Raw genomic sequence first — 18,951 nt, forward strand, 5'->3', positions numbered from 1 at the left:
GGAAAGGCTCTGCTGAAACTGGAGATGACTTGGCTTCAGAGAGCTGTGAGTCTGGTTGTCTCCACCAAACATCTTTGCAGGCAGCTTGTGGTTTCCTGGTCTGCCTGGGTGAGTGGCTGGACCTGCTTGTGCACAGTGATGGGGACAGTGGCTTTTCCAGTTGCCATTTCCAACACATGATTGCCCATGGCCACAGTGGCTTTTTCTGCTTCCCCAGGAGCATTTGTCCTCTCCTTGGGTTAGGCAGAGCTTTTTCAACCTTTAGTTTATATAACCAATATTTACAAAGGTGTTTTCTCCTAGTTTATCTGTGTGCCAGGCTCTTAAATGATAAAAGATAGTTCAGTTTAGAACTTGTCCTCCCTCCCCCTCCTTGGGCAGCTGTTACAGCCTTGATGTGCATTGCCCAAGAGCAGAGCCAGAAGGAATTTGTCTGAACAAAGTCGATGGAAGTTGCACAACCCTCAGCCTCCTGAGAAGCAGTGAAGGAGAGAGGGTTAGGCCAGTTGGTCAGCTCTCAGAGGAGAGCTTTCCCCATCCCTGGAAGGCAAAACCGTTTGTGTTTATCTTGAGACTTAACTCCACCCTGACAGGGAGTGCTGTCATGCTAGGCTGTGTTTCTCATGGGTAGGAAAACAAATCCTTTGTGGTAAATAGCAGCAAGTCTTCCCAGAATATTGAACCTGTAATGAATAGGAAATGGAGTTTGGGCTGATCTGTTAATCCTCTCTGGGGCAGGGTTCCTCCCATGACACACTGAACAGCACACAGGCTGCTGTACATGTTTTCAGAGTGTTTTTGGAGATATTCCTGGCCTTGAGCTATTGAAGTGGCTGCCTGTGGTCCCACCAGTGCTAGGATGTGCTTCCTGGTGCTGTTGGCATGTTGATGATCCCTCCAGGCTGGGAGAATCGTATCGAGGAGTTGTATTAAAGAACGTTCTCTTTTCTTTTACAGTGCTCTGCACACAAGGGTGCCCTCTGCATCCTCCAAGGTGACCAACAGCTATGTCCAGGGATCCTTAGACACTCCCCTTCTCACCAAAACTGTGGGCCAGTGCCTGGAAGAGACTGCCCAGCGATTTCCCAACCGTGAAGCCGTGATCTTCTGCCGAGATGGGGTTCGGAAGACGTTTGCTCAGCTCAAAGAGGAGGTGAGTGCCTGGTTCACCCCTTGGAGAGCCTGGACAGGTGGGTAACAGCAGCAGCAGGTGTGATGGAGAAATGGAAACCAGTTTTTTAGGGGTGTGTCCTGTGTGGATCTTCAGGCTGGCCCTGTGTGGAGGGAACCAGCACCTCCCCAGCAAACACCCGATGGGTGTGAGTTGCCTTTGTCCTCCTCGGAGCCTGGAGACCAAAGGGAGGAGACAGTGCATGAACAAGGCTTGCTGAATATCCCAGAATGAACTTTCATACTTAAAAGTCATCACCCCTATCTGATGTGTTGCGGGCTGAGTCATGGTGTTTTTTTCTGCTGGAGAAGGCTCTAGCTCCTGGGCCAGTCACGTTGCTCTGATTGTCAGAGGTCCTGAGTGCGTGGAGGTTTCTAGTCCAAGCACAAAGGCATCTGAGCAAAGTCAAGGGCTTGGTCTCAATATCACATGCAAAAACATGTGGGTGTATCTATGCATGTGGATGTGTGCATGCATATTCCATACAAATACATGTTTCTAGGTGTTCTGAACACAGGGGCAGTGTTTCAAGGCTGATTACCTGGAAAGTTTCTATGAAATGGGTGATATGATGTTGGATTGGAAGAATGATCTGGGTTTTTTAACATTTGCTGGCATTTTGGTTACATCCATTCAGATAAACAAGACTAGCTGTGTTCACCCTAATTTTAAAAAGTAGGCTGTAATTCAGAACTAAAACAGGGAATGGCTACACCTCAAATTTCTCCTACAAAGTAGATCTCACAAATTCATTTGAGAACATAGCAAGGACTATGAAAACTTCCCTGAGTTCCTCAGAATATCTGTACATACATCTGCACATCTGAAACGTGCTCTTGCAAAATAAAGTAGTAATTGCAGTTTCAGTTGCAAATATGATGGTTTTTTCCTCAGGAAGAAGTGCCAGGAGATTAATATCCCCCACTGCATCCCAGGTGTGATCCTCATGATCTTTTCTTGTATTCTTCAGTACCTGAAGGGACTATAGGAAAGCTGGGGAGGGACTTTTTGCAAGGGGTTGTAGTGAGAGAACAAGGGGTAATGGATAAAAACTGGAGGAGGGGAGATTTAGGTGAGACATTAGGAAGAAATTCTTTAGTGTGAGGGTGGTGAGAGCCTGGCCCAGGCTGCCCAGGGAAGCTATGGCTGCCCCATCCCTGGCAGTGTTGAAGGGCAGGTTGGATGGGGCTTGGAGCAACCTGGGCTGGTGGGAGGTGTCCCTGCCCATGCAGGGGGGTTGGAACTGGATGATCTTTAAGGCCCCTTCCAACCTAAACCATTCTATGATTTTCCAGGTGGACCAAGCAGCAGCTGGACTTCTGGCTCTTGGCCTGAAGAAGGGAGACCGGCTGGGGGTGTGGGGCCCAAATAAATATGAGTGGGTTCTCATGCAATTTGCAACTGCCCAGGCAGGAATCATCCTGGTAAGGATTTTACTGTGTCTTGGTTTTTAGCAGTCTGCTGGGAAAGGAAAAGGAGACAACGAAGCACCAGGAGATACTCAAAGAGTCAAGTTTGTTGTTTGTTTTTTTTTTTAATGTGGTGTGTTGCTGTCCTAACCAGTTACCAGCTACTTAGATCTCTTCTAAGTAGAGTCTGCATTGCTTCGTGGTAGAAATGCTCACTTAAAAGCATGGTCCAAGCTACATATCCCCAAAAGCCAGTTTTTGTGCTAGTATGGCCTGACACATGCACCAAAATGCAGCATATTCAGACAGTGCACCATGGTAAGGACCTCACCCCACCTTCTGCTCCACTGGCTTCATTGTGGTTCATCCCAGTGTCTGCCAAGGAACAGGGTGGATGAGCATGGCTCAGTGTGAACCTGATGGTGAGCTTGGCTCCACTGGCCAATGCTACTTGTGAGGAGAGTTGGACAGGAGAAGGGATAGATTTATGACCATCCATCAAGAAACCTGGCTTGCACTTGAGCTTTAAGTCTTCAGTTTAGTGGACTGAATGGAGAGACAGGAGGTGTGGTTTCTATTCCTGAGACTGTTTTGATTATGTGAGTTCACATATATCTCTCCTCTCTTTTTAACTGTTTTCTTTCATACAACCTTCAGAGTCAGCCAATTTTTCTGGTGAATGTGAAATGTGAATGTGAGCTCTTAGCTCTGTGTGTTGGAGAAGAGGCTTTGAGTGTCACTTTTTCCTGGGAGAACTTTTCTTTTGGAATACATGTTAGGGGAGAAGGTTTTCAAGGCAAGGGTAACTCTGATCAACCTTCTTATTTCTCCCTTTTGAGGTATCTGTGAACCCAGCCTACCAGGCCCAGGAGCTGGAGTTTGTCCTGAGGAAGGTTTGTATGGCACTGACTGCTGCTGCCAATGGGTTTGTTGTGAGAACTGGTGTAAGGGGGGGAGTGGGGACACAATCCAGATGAGCTTCTGCTGTTGCTGTTGCCTCTGGCTGCCACCCTGTCTGTTTGATAGAGGCTTCTGCATCCTGCTCATCCTTCTCTCTCTGCTAACAACCTTGTACTGCCAATATTACAGCAGTAACAGCCACCTCTGCCAGCAGTCATTTACTAGGGAATGAGGAAAAGAGGAGAAACTAAATATCTGACACAGGGACTAGCTAAGAAGCTGGCAATCTCTAGAGACCACATCTGTCTTAACATCAGCTCTAACTTTCCCACACTCAAGGTCCAGGCTGCCCAGGAGGGAGAGCACTGAGCAGCTGCCCTCCCCAGCTCAGCACTGCTCTGCCTTCCCACTGCTTGGGGCAAAAATCACCATCTGGGATGTTAACCTTAGAAGTGGAAAGCTGGAAGGCTCAGAAAAGACCAGGCTACTTGACAGCTTGATTTCTCTTCAGATTTATTTTTTTTTTTTTAGCCTTGGGTTCAGCCTGGTTTAAGTTCTAGGTATTGCCACTGCTTGATATCTTTCTGTTGTGTGGTCCTTTCTGCCTCAGCCCCCTCCTCTACTTGCCTGGGTTTGAGTTGGCAGAGCACCAATCAGTTCAAATCGTTCTGGCTCCTTAGCCCCAGTAACAGGGAATTCAGGTTATTGAACATTTTAATGGCTAAAAATGGAACCTAGGATTAAGAAGCTATCTTGCTTACCTGTGGTTTGTTCAACTTGAATTCAAAGGCTGATATTAGAGAGGAAACCACTTCTGGGTATTCCCAGCACCATCCAAGTTCTTGCTTTACCTAGAAAATGGATAATTTCTAGCAATGAAGGGAGACTTCTCTCCTGCATCAGTAACTCTGACTTGGTTTGAACAGGACTGCTCCTGTCTCACCCTCCTAAGTGTCCTAGTGTTCCTAACTTCTCCTTTGGCACGGAGATCTCTGGTGTTCCTCACCTCTCTAATTATTTGTACCTTTATTTGTGCAACAAAACCCCTGAAGACTTCAGGGCTTTGCCTGTTGGAGCCTGTCAGTCCATGCAGTCCCTTCCTTGCTCCATCAGATTCCCTCCCTTTGGTAGATACACAAATACATGTATATTAACCAGTTCTCTGATTCCTGTTGTGTTTCTAGGGCTTAGAGAAGGCAAACTGATGGCAGCTTTCATATGACAGGCCCTTTGAAGACAGGTCTGCTGTCATTCAGGTTGACACCAAGGGGGGAGATGCCCAATTAGAGACCCTTATCTCACATAGCATCTGCCCTGCCAGCTTCTCTCCTCACACAGTATCAGTTTTGCAAAGCTGGTTCAACCAGAAAAGTAGGTTGAAGGAACTAATTGTAAAAAGTTAAAGGCTCAAAACATCCCAGTACAGACTCAGTCCCCTGGGTTCTGGGCAGGCTGTTCCAAAAAATGAAACAAATGTTTATCTTTCCTTTTGACAAATCCCAGAGGGTACTTACAAATGATTTATTGTCTCCTTATTTCACAGACTTTGGGAAAATAATGATAACAGTCAAGTAAATCATTTATGTAAATAGTTTATTTAACAAGAATGCCTTTTTTTTTTTTTTTAAGATGAAAGCAGTTTGCAAATCTGGGTCAAAATCAGCAAATGTCTGCTGAAAAGAAATAGAAATGCTTGGAGTAATTAAAATGCTCTTTTTGCAGGACTATGTAAATGTAAAGGTTGAATGAAAAATGTTTTAAGTTTTAAAAGAGCTGATGCTTTAAAAAGAGGTGGAAAAACCTTAGGAAATGGAACACCTTAAAAAAACCCAACCCCACAACAAAACCTTGGTTTGACCAGAGAGGCAGTCTTCAGGTTTCCTCAAAAACCCTCATTTGGGATCAAATTAATTTTTTTTTTTTCATATTTTGTTACTGTTGGGACTCCTAACCTGAAAAATGAGTTGTGTGCCTTGTGGTCACAATGAGGGGTGGGGATCCTGGGAGAAGAGGGAACCTCAGGCTGCAGCTTCACTCTCTTGCCCATCAAAAAAGCAACCAGCCCATCCTGACCTGAACCCCAGGGAGGAGCAAAGCTCCTGGTTTGCTGTGCTGGGCATGCAGGAACAGCTCCCTGCCCCATGCTTGTGGGGTTGTATGAGTGCAGGGATGTAAGGGCTTGATTTGTGTTTGCCCTTGATAAACCTTCCTGCTGGAACATGTCCCCAAGCCCAGGAGGGTGTCTGCTGCAGGGACCCATGTCACACTCCTTGGTGAACCTTTAAACCACCACACACTGTGGCTCTTACTGGGAAGAGTTAAAAATCTCCAGATTTAGTTCTGGAAAGAGCTGCTTGTGTTGCAGAAACAAGCCATGGAGAAAATCCTGGTGTGGTGTTAATGGCTCCCACTTGCTGGGGGGGGTGTCACAGGGCTGTGCATGTTCCTGTGTGGTGGTGAGTGCTCTTCATCAAGTCCTGAACATCAACCCCACACGACTTCTCATGGATTTCTGTCTCCCTTCACAGGTTGGTTGCAGGGCACTGGTGTTTCCCACCCAGTTTAAAACACAGAGGTATTATGACATTCTAAAGGAATTATGTCCCGAGCTGGAGAAATCCAGTCCAGGGGGAGTAAAGAGCAAAAGGTGAGTTAGGAACTTGTGGTGTCTTTGCACTGACCTCCCAGCTGTGTCCTGCCTTGTGTTCTCTCAACTGCAGAGGCTGGTGGAAGAAGGACCCACAGAGGGTCTTGTCTGAAAGAGAACAAGTTACACTGTCCTGGAGGCTTCTCCCAACCAGTCTGTCCCTATCTGGGCAGTTTTCTCCTCACTCTGTTGTTGCTGATGGTGTTTTTCTCTATACCAGGCTACCTGACTTGTCCATTGTTATCACAGTGGACTCCAAGCTGCCCGGCACCTTCCACATGGATGAAGTGATGCAGGCTGGGGACAGCAGCCACATGAAGCAGCTGAGGGTCCTGCAGGGGATGCAGTCCAACACTGACCCCATCAACATCCAGTTCACTTCAGTAGGTGTTTCTGCCTGCTCCATGCCTTGTGGGTGGGGTTCCTTGCTGGGGTTGCAGATACAGATGGGAGTGATGCTGAGCAATCCCACTTCCTTTGCCTTCTGGGACCAAGACCTGGTTCCATCTGCTGTAGGATGGAGGAAGTTCTCACGTTTCTCCTTGCTTCTTCCATTCTTTCTGCTCAGCCCTTTGTCAAGGGCTGATAGAGATGAGAGGGTGTCATGTGAATTCTGTTGAACTGGAGTTGGACCATTTGAGGTTTTTTATGTGGTTTGAGGTTCAGATGCTCTTAAAGAGGAAAAGAAATTCTCCCAGGTATGAATGGAGAATAGATCACCCTGGAGTCTGCCTGGGAAATGCCCTGGGCACAGGTAGTGCATCCTCTGCAGAGGTGACATCACTGCAAAACAGTCTGTGTCTTTCAGGGGACAACAGGAAGCCCCAAAGGAGCCACCCTCTCTCACAGGAACATCGTGAATAACGCCAACCTGATCGGCCAGAGGCTGGGGATCACAGGGCAGGTGAGGCTTGCGGGAAACTCAGTTTGGGGTGGTCTCTACTGCCACAGAGAGACCATGTGTGTGGAGAGCGTTGGTCCTTGCTCAGCAGAGGGGCAGGATGTTTTGCTGCTGATGATGTTGAGGAACATTCATCACATTTGTCATTTCAGTGCAGTTTCATCAATCCTTCATTTTAGTTCCATGTAAAGGGTCTTTTTTTTTTTTTGAGTGGGGGTTTGAAAAGAGATTCACTTCACCATTTTCCCCCTACAAAAAGACCCCTTTACCTACCAGGAACACAGATGAATGCCAGTTAGTTTTAAATGATCAAGGAGAAGCCCACTGTTCAGATCTTTGAGCTCCAGCAGTGGGATGGGCTGGCCTCAGGCTGGAAGATCTGATCTCTCCTCACTGTAGCCTTTGCCTTGCCTGCAGGACTATCGCTGTGTCATGCCTGCCCCCCTCTACCACTGCCTGGGCTCAGTGGGAGGCTCCATGGTGATGGCCCTGCACGGGTCCTCCTGCTTCTTCTCATCCCCCAGCTTCGAGGCGAGGGCCGCACTGGACGCGGTGTCAAGAGAGAGGTGAGGGCTGGTTGGTGCCTCCTGCAGAGGAGCTCACACCTCCTTGCTTCCCTCCTCCTATCTGCCAGGACATTGCTCCTGCTCTTCCTGTGGTGGGACAGGCAGGCTTGCTGGTGCACATGCTGCCACAGGCACTTCAGGAGGCTAAATCCTGTCTTTTCTGCTGTGCTTGGGAGTTTGTCACACTGCTCTTTGCCCAAATATAAGGGATCCTTCAGGTCACTTGGGCTGGAAAGCAGTGTTTTCCTGGTTTGCTGCAGCTGGTTACACATAGCCACCTGCCCTTGGTTCTCCATGTCCAGCTCTGCTGCTGAGATGGTTCCATTTCCAGCTGGTTCTTCACATGTAGCTTGTAAAACAAGGCAGCTGTTGTGTGTGTATAATACACACATGTAGATTTCTGTATATGCCTTATACATACCTATGTACACTGATGGACAACACACCTGCTGTGCTGCTGCTCCGTGGTCTTGGGTGGGATGGGATGTGGTGCTGAGCTGGGGCTGCCCCTGGTTCCATCTCTGCAGCTTTGCCTTTTCTCTCCCTTTCCTGAAGATGCTCCTTTCTTTTTGGCACACCAACCATGTACATAGACATGCTGTCCCAGCCGGACTTTGACTCCTACAACCTGTCAAGCCTCAGGGGAGGTAAGTCTGACAGCTCAAGCAGAAAAATTCTTAGAAACTGGGTATAACTGGTTCCCTGCTGGGAGGCTGTTTTCAGCTTTGTAAGCAAATGGCTCCTTTGGAGGGAGGAGTTTGGATGCAGGAGCCTTGTGTTTCCCAATAAACGTGATGCTGTGTTTTCTTTCCTTGGGGTTTCCTTCAATAATTATGGGTTGTTAAGAGCTCTTTTACCTTAAAGCAGATGGAGGGAAGGCCTTTCTGTTTCATCTGCAAGGTCGGGGAGCTGGGAAGTCTGGTTTTGCTCGGCTCTGGTCTCAGCAGCCACCACCGTGTGGCAGCAGATGCCTTGTGTGCATGAGGCTGGGGCAGCCCCTAAAGCAGAGCTGTGCTGGGATTTCTCCTGGCCCGAAGTTTCCTCCCTGATTTTTGGAAGTCATTGAACTAAGCGTTGGAGAGGGGGTGATAACTTGTGCTGGAGCTTTCTCTCTTGTTGCAGTCAGGCTCAGAAATATCTGAGCCAAACCAAGGAGACCATCAGCCCTTCTGAGGCAGTAACAGCTTGGAGGGAACACTGTGCTGGAGCATAAAGAAATACTTCAGCAGATCACCTAATCATCTCTGCTGTGTGCAAAAAGATCCTGTTTCATCTTGTTCCCCAGCAAAGTCAGTTATATATTAACCTGCTTTTTTTTCTCTAGCTCTAGGACAGGACAGATGTGATCTGCCCTCCCCCAAAAAGGGAGGAAAAAGGGTTGCTCTGTGCAAGGCAAGAGGAGAGGTTTTTGGTTTTATGGTGGTGATGATGGATGGGTGCATTTGTCTTGCTAAAAATCTGTGTTTATTTCTGCTCTGAATCTTTCCTTTTGGGGGAACTGCAGCTTGGACTAGATTAGTGCTATAGAGTTTATTTTCTTAATGGAAACCTAATGGGTCAGTTCTGCCAACCTGAATTTATTTAGGCAAACCAGCCTTGCTGCAGCCTTATTCTAGAATAACTAGGACCTTTTATGTATCCATAAAAATAGGAAGTGTTTTGACAGGAACCCATGTATCCTGAAGGTCTTGCCAGCATTTAAATCTGGAATCTTCTGGGGGACTGCTCTTGGGAATAAATAGATGGTTTCCAAGATTGTAATCTTTCTTTCTTCCAGGAGTCATTGCAGGTTCTCCTGTTCCCCCTGAGATCATGAAGACAGTTATGACCAAAATGCACATGCCAGAGATGGTGGTGAGTTGTGGTTCCTGTGACTAGAGCTACAAGTAGTGTTTGTTGTGGTGAGAGCCTGAATTTGGGCATCTCTGCATGGCAGCTGTGCCTGGTGGTGCTGGAGCTGCCGAGATCAGGTGTGGTGGGACAGGCAGAGGAGGTGTAGAGGGGCTGGGAGGAAGAATGGGGCTCTGCCCCATTGCTGGTGGGGTGTCTGGGGAGGAAGCTTTGTAAGAAGAGAAGCCACTGCATTCAGTGTTGTTGGGCATTTCAATACTGAGCATTTCCAAGCTTATAAACCCTTCTGTTGTACACGCTGCCAGGATGAATGACGATGGAAGAGGCGTTGCTGGTTTGTACTGGCGGGGGTGGGTGCACGTGTTCCTCTTGTGGAGCTCTCAGGTTTCTCTCACCATCCTGGGCTGCATGCAGATATAAATCCTTGTTGCACGCTGCGTGTTTGAGTCTGAACGTGGGAATGGTGCCATCCACACGTGCAGCACCAGGCACTGCTTGGCCAGGAGAGCAGCACATGTCCGAGCACGTGTGCTGCTGCTCCACCACGTGTCCCTGCACCCATGGCCTGTGCAAGAGCATCTGCATGTCCTGCATGGGGAGGGGGCCAGCAAGGGGGTCAGTGGCACTCCAGGTGACGTGTTTCATTTTGTTTTACTTTGAAGGAAGTCACTTTGGTGCCACGCTGCTGACAGATGCCTGGGAAGCTGTTGTTGATGGATAGACCCATGGGGCTGGGAGTCAGGTTAGGTGTGTTATTGTTGGCAGACACAGACCACCCCACACCAGGGTTTTACAGGAATGACTGTGTGCTCTGCTGTGTTAGCAAGGCAGTCCAGGGCATCTGTGCTGGAGCTGTCTCAGAGGCAGCCAGGGTTTTTTTTCCTAGATGTGATGCTCTTAATGCTGAGCTGAAAAAAAACCCAACAGCCCTGGTGCTGTTGCCCAGACTCTCATCAGGTGACATCTACCTATTTTTATAGTAGGATTGAGTTTGGCCTCACAAAACATTTTCAGACCCTACTGCAAGTGCCCAGGACTCATTAGGTGTCACGTGGTCCTGCTTTGTAGAAACAGAAATAATAAAACCCTCCCAAACAGTTGCTCTGCCCATAGGATAAAGAGGATTAAGTCTATATTTGTACCACTGGTCTCATGTTACTTCTGATCCTCCAGCCCTCAGACAGACACAGGGAGACTTGGTGATTTAATCTTTGCAGCAAGAGCTTTATACAGAAGATGTACATAAGAAAATATACAATTTGATTTCTACATAGGAGACAGAGTTTTTTGTCCTCTTAAAGGTCATTTACACTCAGTTACAGAGGAATAAATATACATATATTTATATAACTCTTTAGGATTAAAAAACACAGTTAAGTTGCAACTGTGGTGCTGTGATAGCCATGACAATAAACCACAGTCATCCTGGTGTCCTGCTAGATCCTCTGGAGTGTGGGTGGAGAGCAGAGGAGTGGTGAAAGGTGTCCCAGCTGGGCTGCAGGTCACACACCTTCTTCTCTTGGATGCAGAGGGTGGGAGGGAATCCCCTCTTCAGATGGCTTCAGTCTCAGGGATTTCCCAGCACTATTTCACTTCCAGGGTTTTGGGCTGACCTAGAGAGATTTGCTGCCTTTTGGCATTGGAAGGGCAGCTCTTTCTCAGGGCCAGTGGTTCTTGGGCATTGCTTCACCTCTCCCCCTCAGCCCTGGCCTGCAGGGATCCTCTCCATGGGAAGGCAGAGGAGTTTCTTTGTATGAGACCAATTTTCCTGATCAAGCAGCTGGGGGATGCTCCTACCTTCCCTCTTTCTTCCACTCCACTGGAAGGAGAGAGCCAGCAACCAACTGGTTGATGGGGGTCGTGGGTTATGGTGCTTCTGGGGAAGATGACTGTGTTTCACTGGCAGGATCTAGCTTAGGTTGTCTTAGTATGGTCATGCATAGTTGAGTTTTTAAAAATGCCTCTTGGGGAAAAAAAAATGCATATAGATGTCGGAAAAGATTGGAAAGGTGGATTCCATCCTGCAGTCAGCAGAGAAGCGGGGGCTCAGAGGAGGCTGGAGGTGTTTGGATATATCAGAAATGTTTCCTGACAGGTAGGAGAAGCTTAAGGAAGGACTCAGAAGTCAGTAGTTTTCTGATGGTTGAAGTGACCGGTCACCAGGACAGGCCATGCCAGGGCCTGCTAGGGGAAAAAGAAAAGAAAAAAGAGAGAAATCCCCATGTTTAAGGGGATTTTTAAAAGCATATCAGTAAACTTCTAGCATTGATCTGTTTATTTTTATATTCGATGAGTGAATGAAGTTAGGAGCCAGTGAGCCATGAAGTTCCCACTTTTGAGGGGATGGGTTAGTCCTGTCCCTGATCTCAGTGCCAACTGGGTGTGACTTTTGAGTATCTTACCCTAAGTGTTGCTGGTCACCAAGCATCTCCCTCATACAGGAAGAAACCTAAGAGTGAAATTTTCAAAAGAAGTGAATTATTTTGGTGCCCTGGTTCTGAAAATCCAGGACAGGTAGATTTTTAGAAACTGCCAAGCAGCCTTTAATCTGAAATGTGGCCAGTGACCCAAGTCACTGGTCATTTCTGAAGTACAGAGCCCTGTGGCTGACATCTGAGAAAGCTGCCTGGCTCTCCAGAGGTGCATGATGAAGTCAGAGGTACTTCATATTCCTTAAAATCATGTTCACCACCCTGGAATGGGTTTGTGTGCCTGTATTTTGGCACTCACACCCAAAGGTATCGAGCTTTGCCTTCTGCAGGACTGGAATAAATAGGTTTCTATTTTGTTAACACTTGTAAACCTGTTTCAGGGAGCTGATGGGAGGTGCTCTAGAAAAACCAGACATTGCTGTCATGGTTTTATTACCCTCATCATGGAGGAGTGAACTGGAATTGAGTTCAGACAGGGAGACAAGAAGGTTAAGAAGGGCCAAGCCTGTAAATAAAATACATTTAAGTGTTGTGGTTTAGAAAAGTGAGGTTTTTCCATCCTTGGAGTGGAACTTTACCCGCCCTATATGGAACGACTGGTATTTCCATCTCTAATCCTTAAAACCTCTGGCACTGTGAAAGAATTAACTGCTTTAGGAAGGTGCAGAACCACTGGCATTGTGGACACTTTGGTCATAACTTTCCTTTCTCCATCCTGTTATTCATATCCTTAGTGAACTGGGGACCAAACAGCCATAACTGGGCTTTGGGCTTCTGCCTCATCCTTTCTGCTATGGAAGGGCACAGTCACAACCCTTCTTCATACAGTGCAGTGCAAGGTCACTTAACAAATGAGCAAAGGTCCCTTTCCCAAGAGCTTCCAAACTTGCAGACTCATCAAAAAATCCTTCAGAATCCATACAAGCTCCAGACCTAATCCTGGGCTGGGGAAAAGGAAAATGCTTGGGATGGACTGATGATAATTGTGGCTTTCTTGCTACTCTGTGAGCAGAATTCAATCCTCTTGGTAGTTTCCAGTTGTGGAAGGTGTTTGTGTGGTAGGTTTTCACAGTTGGTGTTTGGATTGGTGGATGTCAGCAAGCTCATGGCTCAAGGGAAAGTCAGTCCTGTCTCTGAATCACCTTCTGGCCCACACCACTTCATTAAGAAAATATTTGCTGTCTCCTACCTCCCTCTTCTGGGACACTCATTTGAAGGCATCAGCCCTTCTTTTTAAATACCTGGGTGTCTTGGATGGGAATTGTAGTTGCTGGAAGGCAGATGCTGGACTGGGAACTGCTCCTTATGGAAAACATTGATTTTTTTCATAGGAGCCAGATTTCCCAGCTATGTCCTGCCCTGTATTTCAGACCAGACCTGGAGGACCTTTGCTCAGGCAAAATGCTGAGCATCTCCAATTGGTTAGAAAAGTAAAGCCTGTGTGATCCCAGCTCATGGTAACACTGGGCTAAACCCACACTTGTTTTCATACTTAATTACACGTTTCACCCTTAAGTGTTGCCCCAGGCCTGTCTTTAGCCCCACGTTTGCTTAACAGGCTTGACTCCATCCTTGGTGCTCCAGGAATATTCTCTGCTCTGGGTGGGAGCTCATGGAGGTCACTATTTCCAGTAGATGGAGCAGCTCTGAGTGGGGACGTGAGTGGATGAGCTACTTGTAGCCAAACCCGAGTGTCGCTGAATCAGAGGTAGAAGTCCCCGTACCTCTGGTGGCACCAGGGTGTGCTGTGGGTCATTCTACCAGCTACTGCTAGGGAGTGGCTCTACCAGCCAACCATCTTACGTGTTTAATGGCGGGTGCCCTTCTTGGACCTCTTGGTGGGGAGCTTGCAGGTGCGGAGGGCCGGGGTGTCCCGGATGGACTGGCCCCGGTACTGCGCCGGCGTCGAGCAGGTCTCCTCGGTGCGGGTACGATTGCCCTTCAGCCACCTGGGACATGGGGAGGAAGGAGAGCAGGAGCTCACAAGGGGGACAAACCATCCGGGACAACACTCAAGCCACGAACAAAGAGGGCAGGCTGAGGAGGAAGCTCCTGAGCAGCCTCCAGCAGCCTCCTCTTGCTTGGCACAACTTGGTGGACAGGGGGACAATCCCCTCATGCCACGAACAAAGAGGGCAGGCTGAGGAAGAAGCTCCTGAGCAGCCTCCAGCAGCCTCTTCTTGCTTGGCACAGCTTGGTGGACAGGGGGACAATCCCCAAGGGGTGTCCCCCCCAGGAGGGAAGGGGCCGTACCTGCGCAGGTGTGCCAGCTGGCAGTTGCAGTGCCAGGCGTTCCGGGACAGCGTCAGCGTCTCCATCTTGTCGAAGGGGAAGGCGCGGGGCAGGTGGGTGAGCCGGTTGTTCTCCAGGTGGGCGCTCTTCAGCACCGTCACCCCCGCGAACGCGCCCTCTGCCAACTAGAGCGCAAAGGTTTTACCCCCAGCAATGCTGAGGGAAGGGGGGGTTCAAACCTGAGTGGCCCCGTTCGGGGTTTTCAGTGGCCTGAGCGTGGGAAGAGCAAGAGACAGAGCAGTGGAGGGGGGTCCCAGCTCTCTGGAAGCTCTGGGCACCTAAGGGAGGTGTTGGGCTTGTGGGCTCATGAGTTATGGTGGCTCCTGCCTAAACAGACCTACACCCCAAACCCCCCCAGGTTTGTCTTCCCAGCCACATCCCTAAATAAAGTCAAGTCTGGCAGCCCTCTTTTATTTTTAAGCCATACTTCTCTATTCTAAATGAAGATATTTTCTGGGTAGGTTCCTTTCCAAGGCTGGAAATCCTCCCAGTGCCTGTTGCCTTGCCTGGCCTGGCACAGCTGAAGGAGGGAGTGTTTGTGGCGTCTGAAGGGGCTGTAGATTTTGGCAGTGCCTGGGGTCTCCAAGTGGAAAGTTACACTTGGCATTCAAGCAGTTTAGAAATAGAGGCAGATTTCCAGCACCTCAACCTCCTCCATTTTTTTTTTTTTCTCATTTCCAGTGGGTTGTTTGCAAGGGATGCTGCAAGATTCATCTCTTCTCAATTGACAGGCAGGCTCTAAGGGTGAGCCTCCCTAGAATAAAGCAGTCAAAGAGAGGCTGTAGACCTGGCTCTGCAGCCCCCTCCTCTTTTCCATGAGGTCTCATCTCTGGCTTTTCTCAGCCTTTCATTACTCAGGTTGGAAAGTTTCTTCTTGAAAGCCAACCCTTCCATGAAAACCTCCTTGGCAGTGATGAACTGGAGAGGAGATCATTGACAGAGCTCCTGAGGGGGAAAGCTTTAGAGCAAGGGTGGAGAGAAGCTCACTAGGTCTACCAGACCCCCCCAGGCAAGGACCTGTGCTCTCATTTCTGGCCAAAATCTTGCACTTCAGATGGGACCATCAGGGGTTTTTCCAAGTTCTCTAAGCTGAAAAGGTTAGGAGAGGAAATGCACTATTTTAAGCTGTGAACTTTTGTCATCTTCCAAATTAAGCAATGTTGGACAGGATTAGAGCTTAGCTAAGAGATTCCCAGGGCATTGTAGCTGTTGGACAGTCAGTGGTGCTGGGCTCTCTGGTCTAAAACCCAGCTGGCCTTGGTAGGTTTAACTGTGCTGATAGAGGAGCTGCTCAGAGATGCTGGCAGTAGCCTGGCCACACTCTGGTTTGGACAGTGGTGCACTGTGTCAGCTGCTCATTCCTCTCCCAGCCCCATGAGAAGAGTTTGCATCTGCTGGGAACAGCTGTTGCTCTGCCTGCCAGAGCACGTGCTTGGAAAGCAACGGGTGATTTTCCCCTTATGTAGATGGAGAGTTGCTGCTGTCCTTTATTTTGCAATAAAGGCACAGACAAGGACATGCCTGAAGCTTCCAGGATCTGCACTGCTTGTACGTGGTGGATCCTGGTATGTGTGAGACAGCCCTGCAGGTGACTGGTTGGTGATGCTGGTGGGAAGGGGAGCTCTGAGCTGGAGATGCAGAGTAGCCTGAGGGCTCCTCTCCTCCTGCTCAACTGCAGAACAGGCTGGGATGGCTTTATATGGAGGGGTTTTACACTTGATCAGCTCTACAATTTTCCAGCTGTGCAGGGGAACAGCTAAGGACAGTATTTTTGTGGAGGAGAAAGAGCTGCAGTCAAGGTGCCAGCAGCATTTAAAGTATTTGGTAGTGATTTCTAGGTCATGAGGCCTCTGTGACTGGATGTCTCCTTGCAGTGCAAAGTTCATGCGTGGGCTGTTTGGATATGAGGCCTTTGAGGATTTGAAGAGAATTCTGAGCTGGGATGGGAACTCTGTTTTTCTGGAAAAGAAAGCCCTAAAGCTGCAGAAGCCACCCCTGTCAGTGCTGATCTCCTAAACTGGTGTTTTACTGGGCTGTTGAGGAGGAAAGGAGGCATCTGGAATAGCTTTTAAAGGTCCTGTCCACAGCTGTTCCCTGGAAAGAAGACAGTATTTTTTGCTGTTAAGAGTTGTTAACCCTTGCTTTTTGGCCAAGCCAAGGGCAATTAATTCCCTGGAGCACCTCAGCATCATGGGTTAGTCTAATTACTCAATATGTAACTTGAGACTCTGATGTGTCTACAAGTGGTACAAAATTTAAGCTGTAATTATTGACTTGTGCATGATTAAAGTGCCTTAAAACAGACTACAAAAGTTCTGTGGCAGCATGTCTAAGGTCTTGCCTAGAGAGGCCAGTAGATTGTCTTTAAGTGTTTTTATTCTCATCCTGGAGAGGTTAGTGCTGTGAGTGGACCAAGGTGTAAATCCTGGCTGGCTGCTACTGAAGGGTCTTTGGGAGTGCCAGTCTCCAACTGGGCAAGTTGAAAAGCCATGGTGTGCTTTATTCCTGGGAGCTTTAAGGTGACCTGTGTCCCTGTGAGGCCCTTTGAGTTGCTCTTTGCTGCTAAGAAATTCTCTCTTTCATCACATCTTCCTGCAGGTGGTGGGTGTTGCTTTGCCATGAAGTCCTGGACTGCCTTCTCTGGATGCCCTTTGCCTTTGGGCTTCCTGGCAAAGCATCATCCCAAGGAGAACTGTTCTGTTCCACCTCAGCACCCCCCCTTTCCAGCCTCTTGGGGGTCACTCAAGGAGGTCACTGGGCTGCACAACTGGGTGCTGCTCCTCTTGCACTGTGCTTGTTTCTGTTCTTGCCCTGCCTGACACTGCAGAGGTCCTAATGCAAGTCACCTCCTGGGTATAAGGCTCCTGCCTATGGGTTGTGCTTTCCCACAGAAGAAGAAGGGGGTTGTTTTGCCGTTCTGGATACCTGAATGTCCCTCCTCCTCTCCAGAGGGAACAGAGCCCCTTTGTAAGACGCTGCGAGAGTTCCCTTGGAGAGAGCATCAATAAACAAACCTTTCTTTATAACGTGTAAAGTTGGGAGGTGTGGGGGGAGGTGAAGGTGGAGGTCCCTCTGCCTACCTGTCTGCAAGGGGTGGGTAAGAAACCACTGCTATTCACAGCCCCTCCTGAGGCATCTCCCCCTGCCAGGATAGAACAGGTCCCCCGGCTCAACAGAGGAGATGGAGCTGATCTCCTGCAAGGTGGCAGTGCCCTTCTTGTCCCTCCAGTACAAGGCAGATGCTGGCCTCTCATCCCATGCCTTGTGTCTGGGATAATGGAAGTTTGCTAATTGTCCTGGAGCACCCCAAATACCTTTCTCAATGACTGGTGTCATTTCCAGCTTGGGAGGGAATGTCCTGCCTTCCAAGGAGTTTGATGAGCTCCAGGTAATTAGGTTTTGCATAAAATAACTCAAGAGAAGGGTGGAGCACTCCCTGTTATCCCTTGGGCTGTGTCAGGGGTGTTGTCAGCTGGTCAGAGCCTACAGACCTGCATCTCCCCTCTCCTCTGCAAGGGAGGGACAGCAAACTGAGGGCTTTGTAAAGGAGAAGCCCCATGTTTCTTATCTGGAACTAATGGAAAGAGACTCACCTTCTTCAGCTTCATGTTGTCCAGGTTGAGTGTCTGCAGGTAACGCCCGAAGGACTGGAAGGCATTGTCAGGGATGACCTCAATTGGGTTATGAGAAAGCTTCAGTTCCTCCAGCACTCTCAGCTTACTCATTGCGTTCACAGGGTAGCTGCTTAGCTGGTTCTTGTCCAGGTGGAGGACAGCGAGGTTTTCTACGTCCTCCAGAGCTCCAGGCAGGAGGTTAGTGAGGGAGTTGTCAGAGAGGAAGAGCCAGCGCAGGTCTTTAGCCCCATTGAAGACCCCTGGTTTCAGCTCCCGGATTTTGTTGCTGCCCAAGTGCAGGATGAAGAGGTTGACAAGAGGTGACAGAAGCCCTTTGGGTAGGTCTGGGATCTTGTTCCGGTCCAGGTACAAGTAGGTGAGCTCTGACAGGTCATCAAAGGCTCCTGGCTTTATGACACTGATCTGGTTGTCAGTGAGATAGAGGTAGACCAGGCTCTTGAGTCCCCGGAAGGCTCCGGTTGAGATCTCCTTGATCCGTGAGCTCTGGAGGTGCAGGGACACCAGCTTCTTCATGTCACGGAAGCCGTTGGTCGGCAGGACGGGGAAGTTGTTCTTCTGCAGGTTGAGGAGCCGGGTTTGCTCGGGCACCTTGGGGATCTTCTTCAACCCTGCGTTGTCACAGATGACGTGCTGCAGGTCTCCCCCGTGGCAGTGGCAGCTCGGGGGACATGCCTGCCCCGTGGAGGCAAGACATGCCAGCAGGATGCTGAGGACACCGAGGAAGAAGCCTGACCGATTCATGGTCAGGTCTGGAACTGGTGTGGTGGGAAGAGGAGCAGGAGGAGGGAGATGGGTGGGAGAGAGAGAGAGTGTAACTGGGTTTGCAGCATGCTGAACACAGCCCTATTTATAATGTTATTAAAAAGCAGAATCCCTTCCCACAAACCGCAGGCAGCAGCCAGTTGGAAGCAACTGGCTTTGGGAACTTCTGTGAGCTTAACCCCTTGGCACCAGGCAGAGCAGTGTCCACAGCCCTCCCTGGCCCCGCTGCCAGAGCGACTCTGCAGAGGTAGTTTTCCTCTCTGCAACAGGGAGGCAAATGGTCAGGAAGAATAAACATGGAGCTGCTCTGTGGGGAACCTCTCGGGTCCCTGCTGAGCCAAGTGAGGCCCAGGTTCATCAGTGGGGGAAAAACAACCTGGTTTGT

The 18,951-nt window shown here is 49.0% G+C and overlaps 2 protein-coding genes across 3 annotated transcripts in view; one reads left to right on the forward strand and one right to left on the reverse strand.

Moving 5' to 3' along the window:
• Nucleotides 1–18,951, forward strand: part of ACSF2 (acyl-CoA synthetase family member 2) — a 40,563-nt gene that overhangs the window by 5,927 nt on the left and 15,685 nt on the right. The window contains exons 2-10 of the mRNA XM_010002753.1: nt 958–1,153; nt 2,467–2,595; nt 3,420–3,473; nt 6,009–6,127; nt 6,348–6,510; nt 6,936–7,031; nt 7,446–7,594; nt 8,150–8,241; nt 9,372–9,448. Of these exons, the coding sequence (XP_010001055.1) occupies nt 958–1,153; nt 2,467–2,595; nt 3,420–3,473; nt 6,009–6,127; nt 6,348–6,510; nt 6,936–7,031; nt 7,446–7,594; nt 8,150–8,241; nt 9,372–9,448 (1,075 nt within the window). The remainder of the gene's footprint in view (nt 1–957; nt 1,154–2,466; nt 2,596–3,419; nt 3,474–6,008; nt 6,128–6,347; nt 6,511–6,935; nt 7,032–7,445; nt 7,595–8,149; nt 8,242–9,371; nt 9,449–18,951) is intronic.
• CHAD (chondroadherin) lies at nt 11,268–18,545 on the reverse strand. 2 transcript variants are annotated; one of them, XM_010002667.1, is made up of 4 exons: nt 17,763–18,545; nt 14,131–14,294; nt 13,681–13,826; nt 11,268–11,626 (listed from the first exon to the last, which is right to left on the reverse strand). In XM_010002667.1, the coding sequence occupies exons 1-3, from the start codon at nt 18,543–18,545 to the stop codon at nt 13,685–13,687; spliced, it is 1,089 nt and encodes a 362-aa protein (XP_010000969.1). In that variant the 3' UTR covers nt 11,268–11,626; nt 13,681–13,684. The 2 variants fall into 2 exon arrangements, with proteins under 2 accessions (XP_010000969.1, XP_010000970.1); XM_010002668.1 differs by having other exon boundaries at nt 11,504–11,629.

Source organism: Chaetura pelagica, unplaced genomic scaffold (assembly GCF_000747805.2).
Source record: "Chaetura pelagica isolate M959 unplaced genomic scaffold, ChaPel_1.0 scaffold47, whole genome shotgun sequence".
Lineage (NCBI taxonomy): Eukaryota > Metazoa > Chordata > Aves > Apodiformes > Apodidae > Chaetura > Chaetura pelagica.

Excerpts from the sequence above, each read along its gene's own strand:
- CHAD (XM_010002667.1), bottom strand. The coding sequence starts at position 18,545 with ATGAATCGGTCAGGCTTCTTCCTCGGTGTCCTCAGCATCCTGCTGGCA. Across the intron at positions 14,295-17,762 it reads ACAACATGAAGCTGAAGAAG|TTGGCAGAGGGCGCGTTCGC; the intron begins GTGAGTCTCTTT and ends TTTGCGCTCTAG. Across the intron at positions 13,827-14,130 it reads CAGCTGGCACACCTGCGCAG|GTGGCTGAAGGGCAATCGTA; the intron begins GTACGGCCCCTT and ends CCCATGTCCCAG.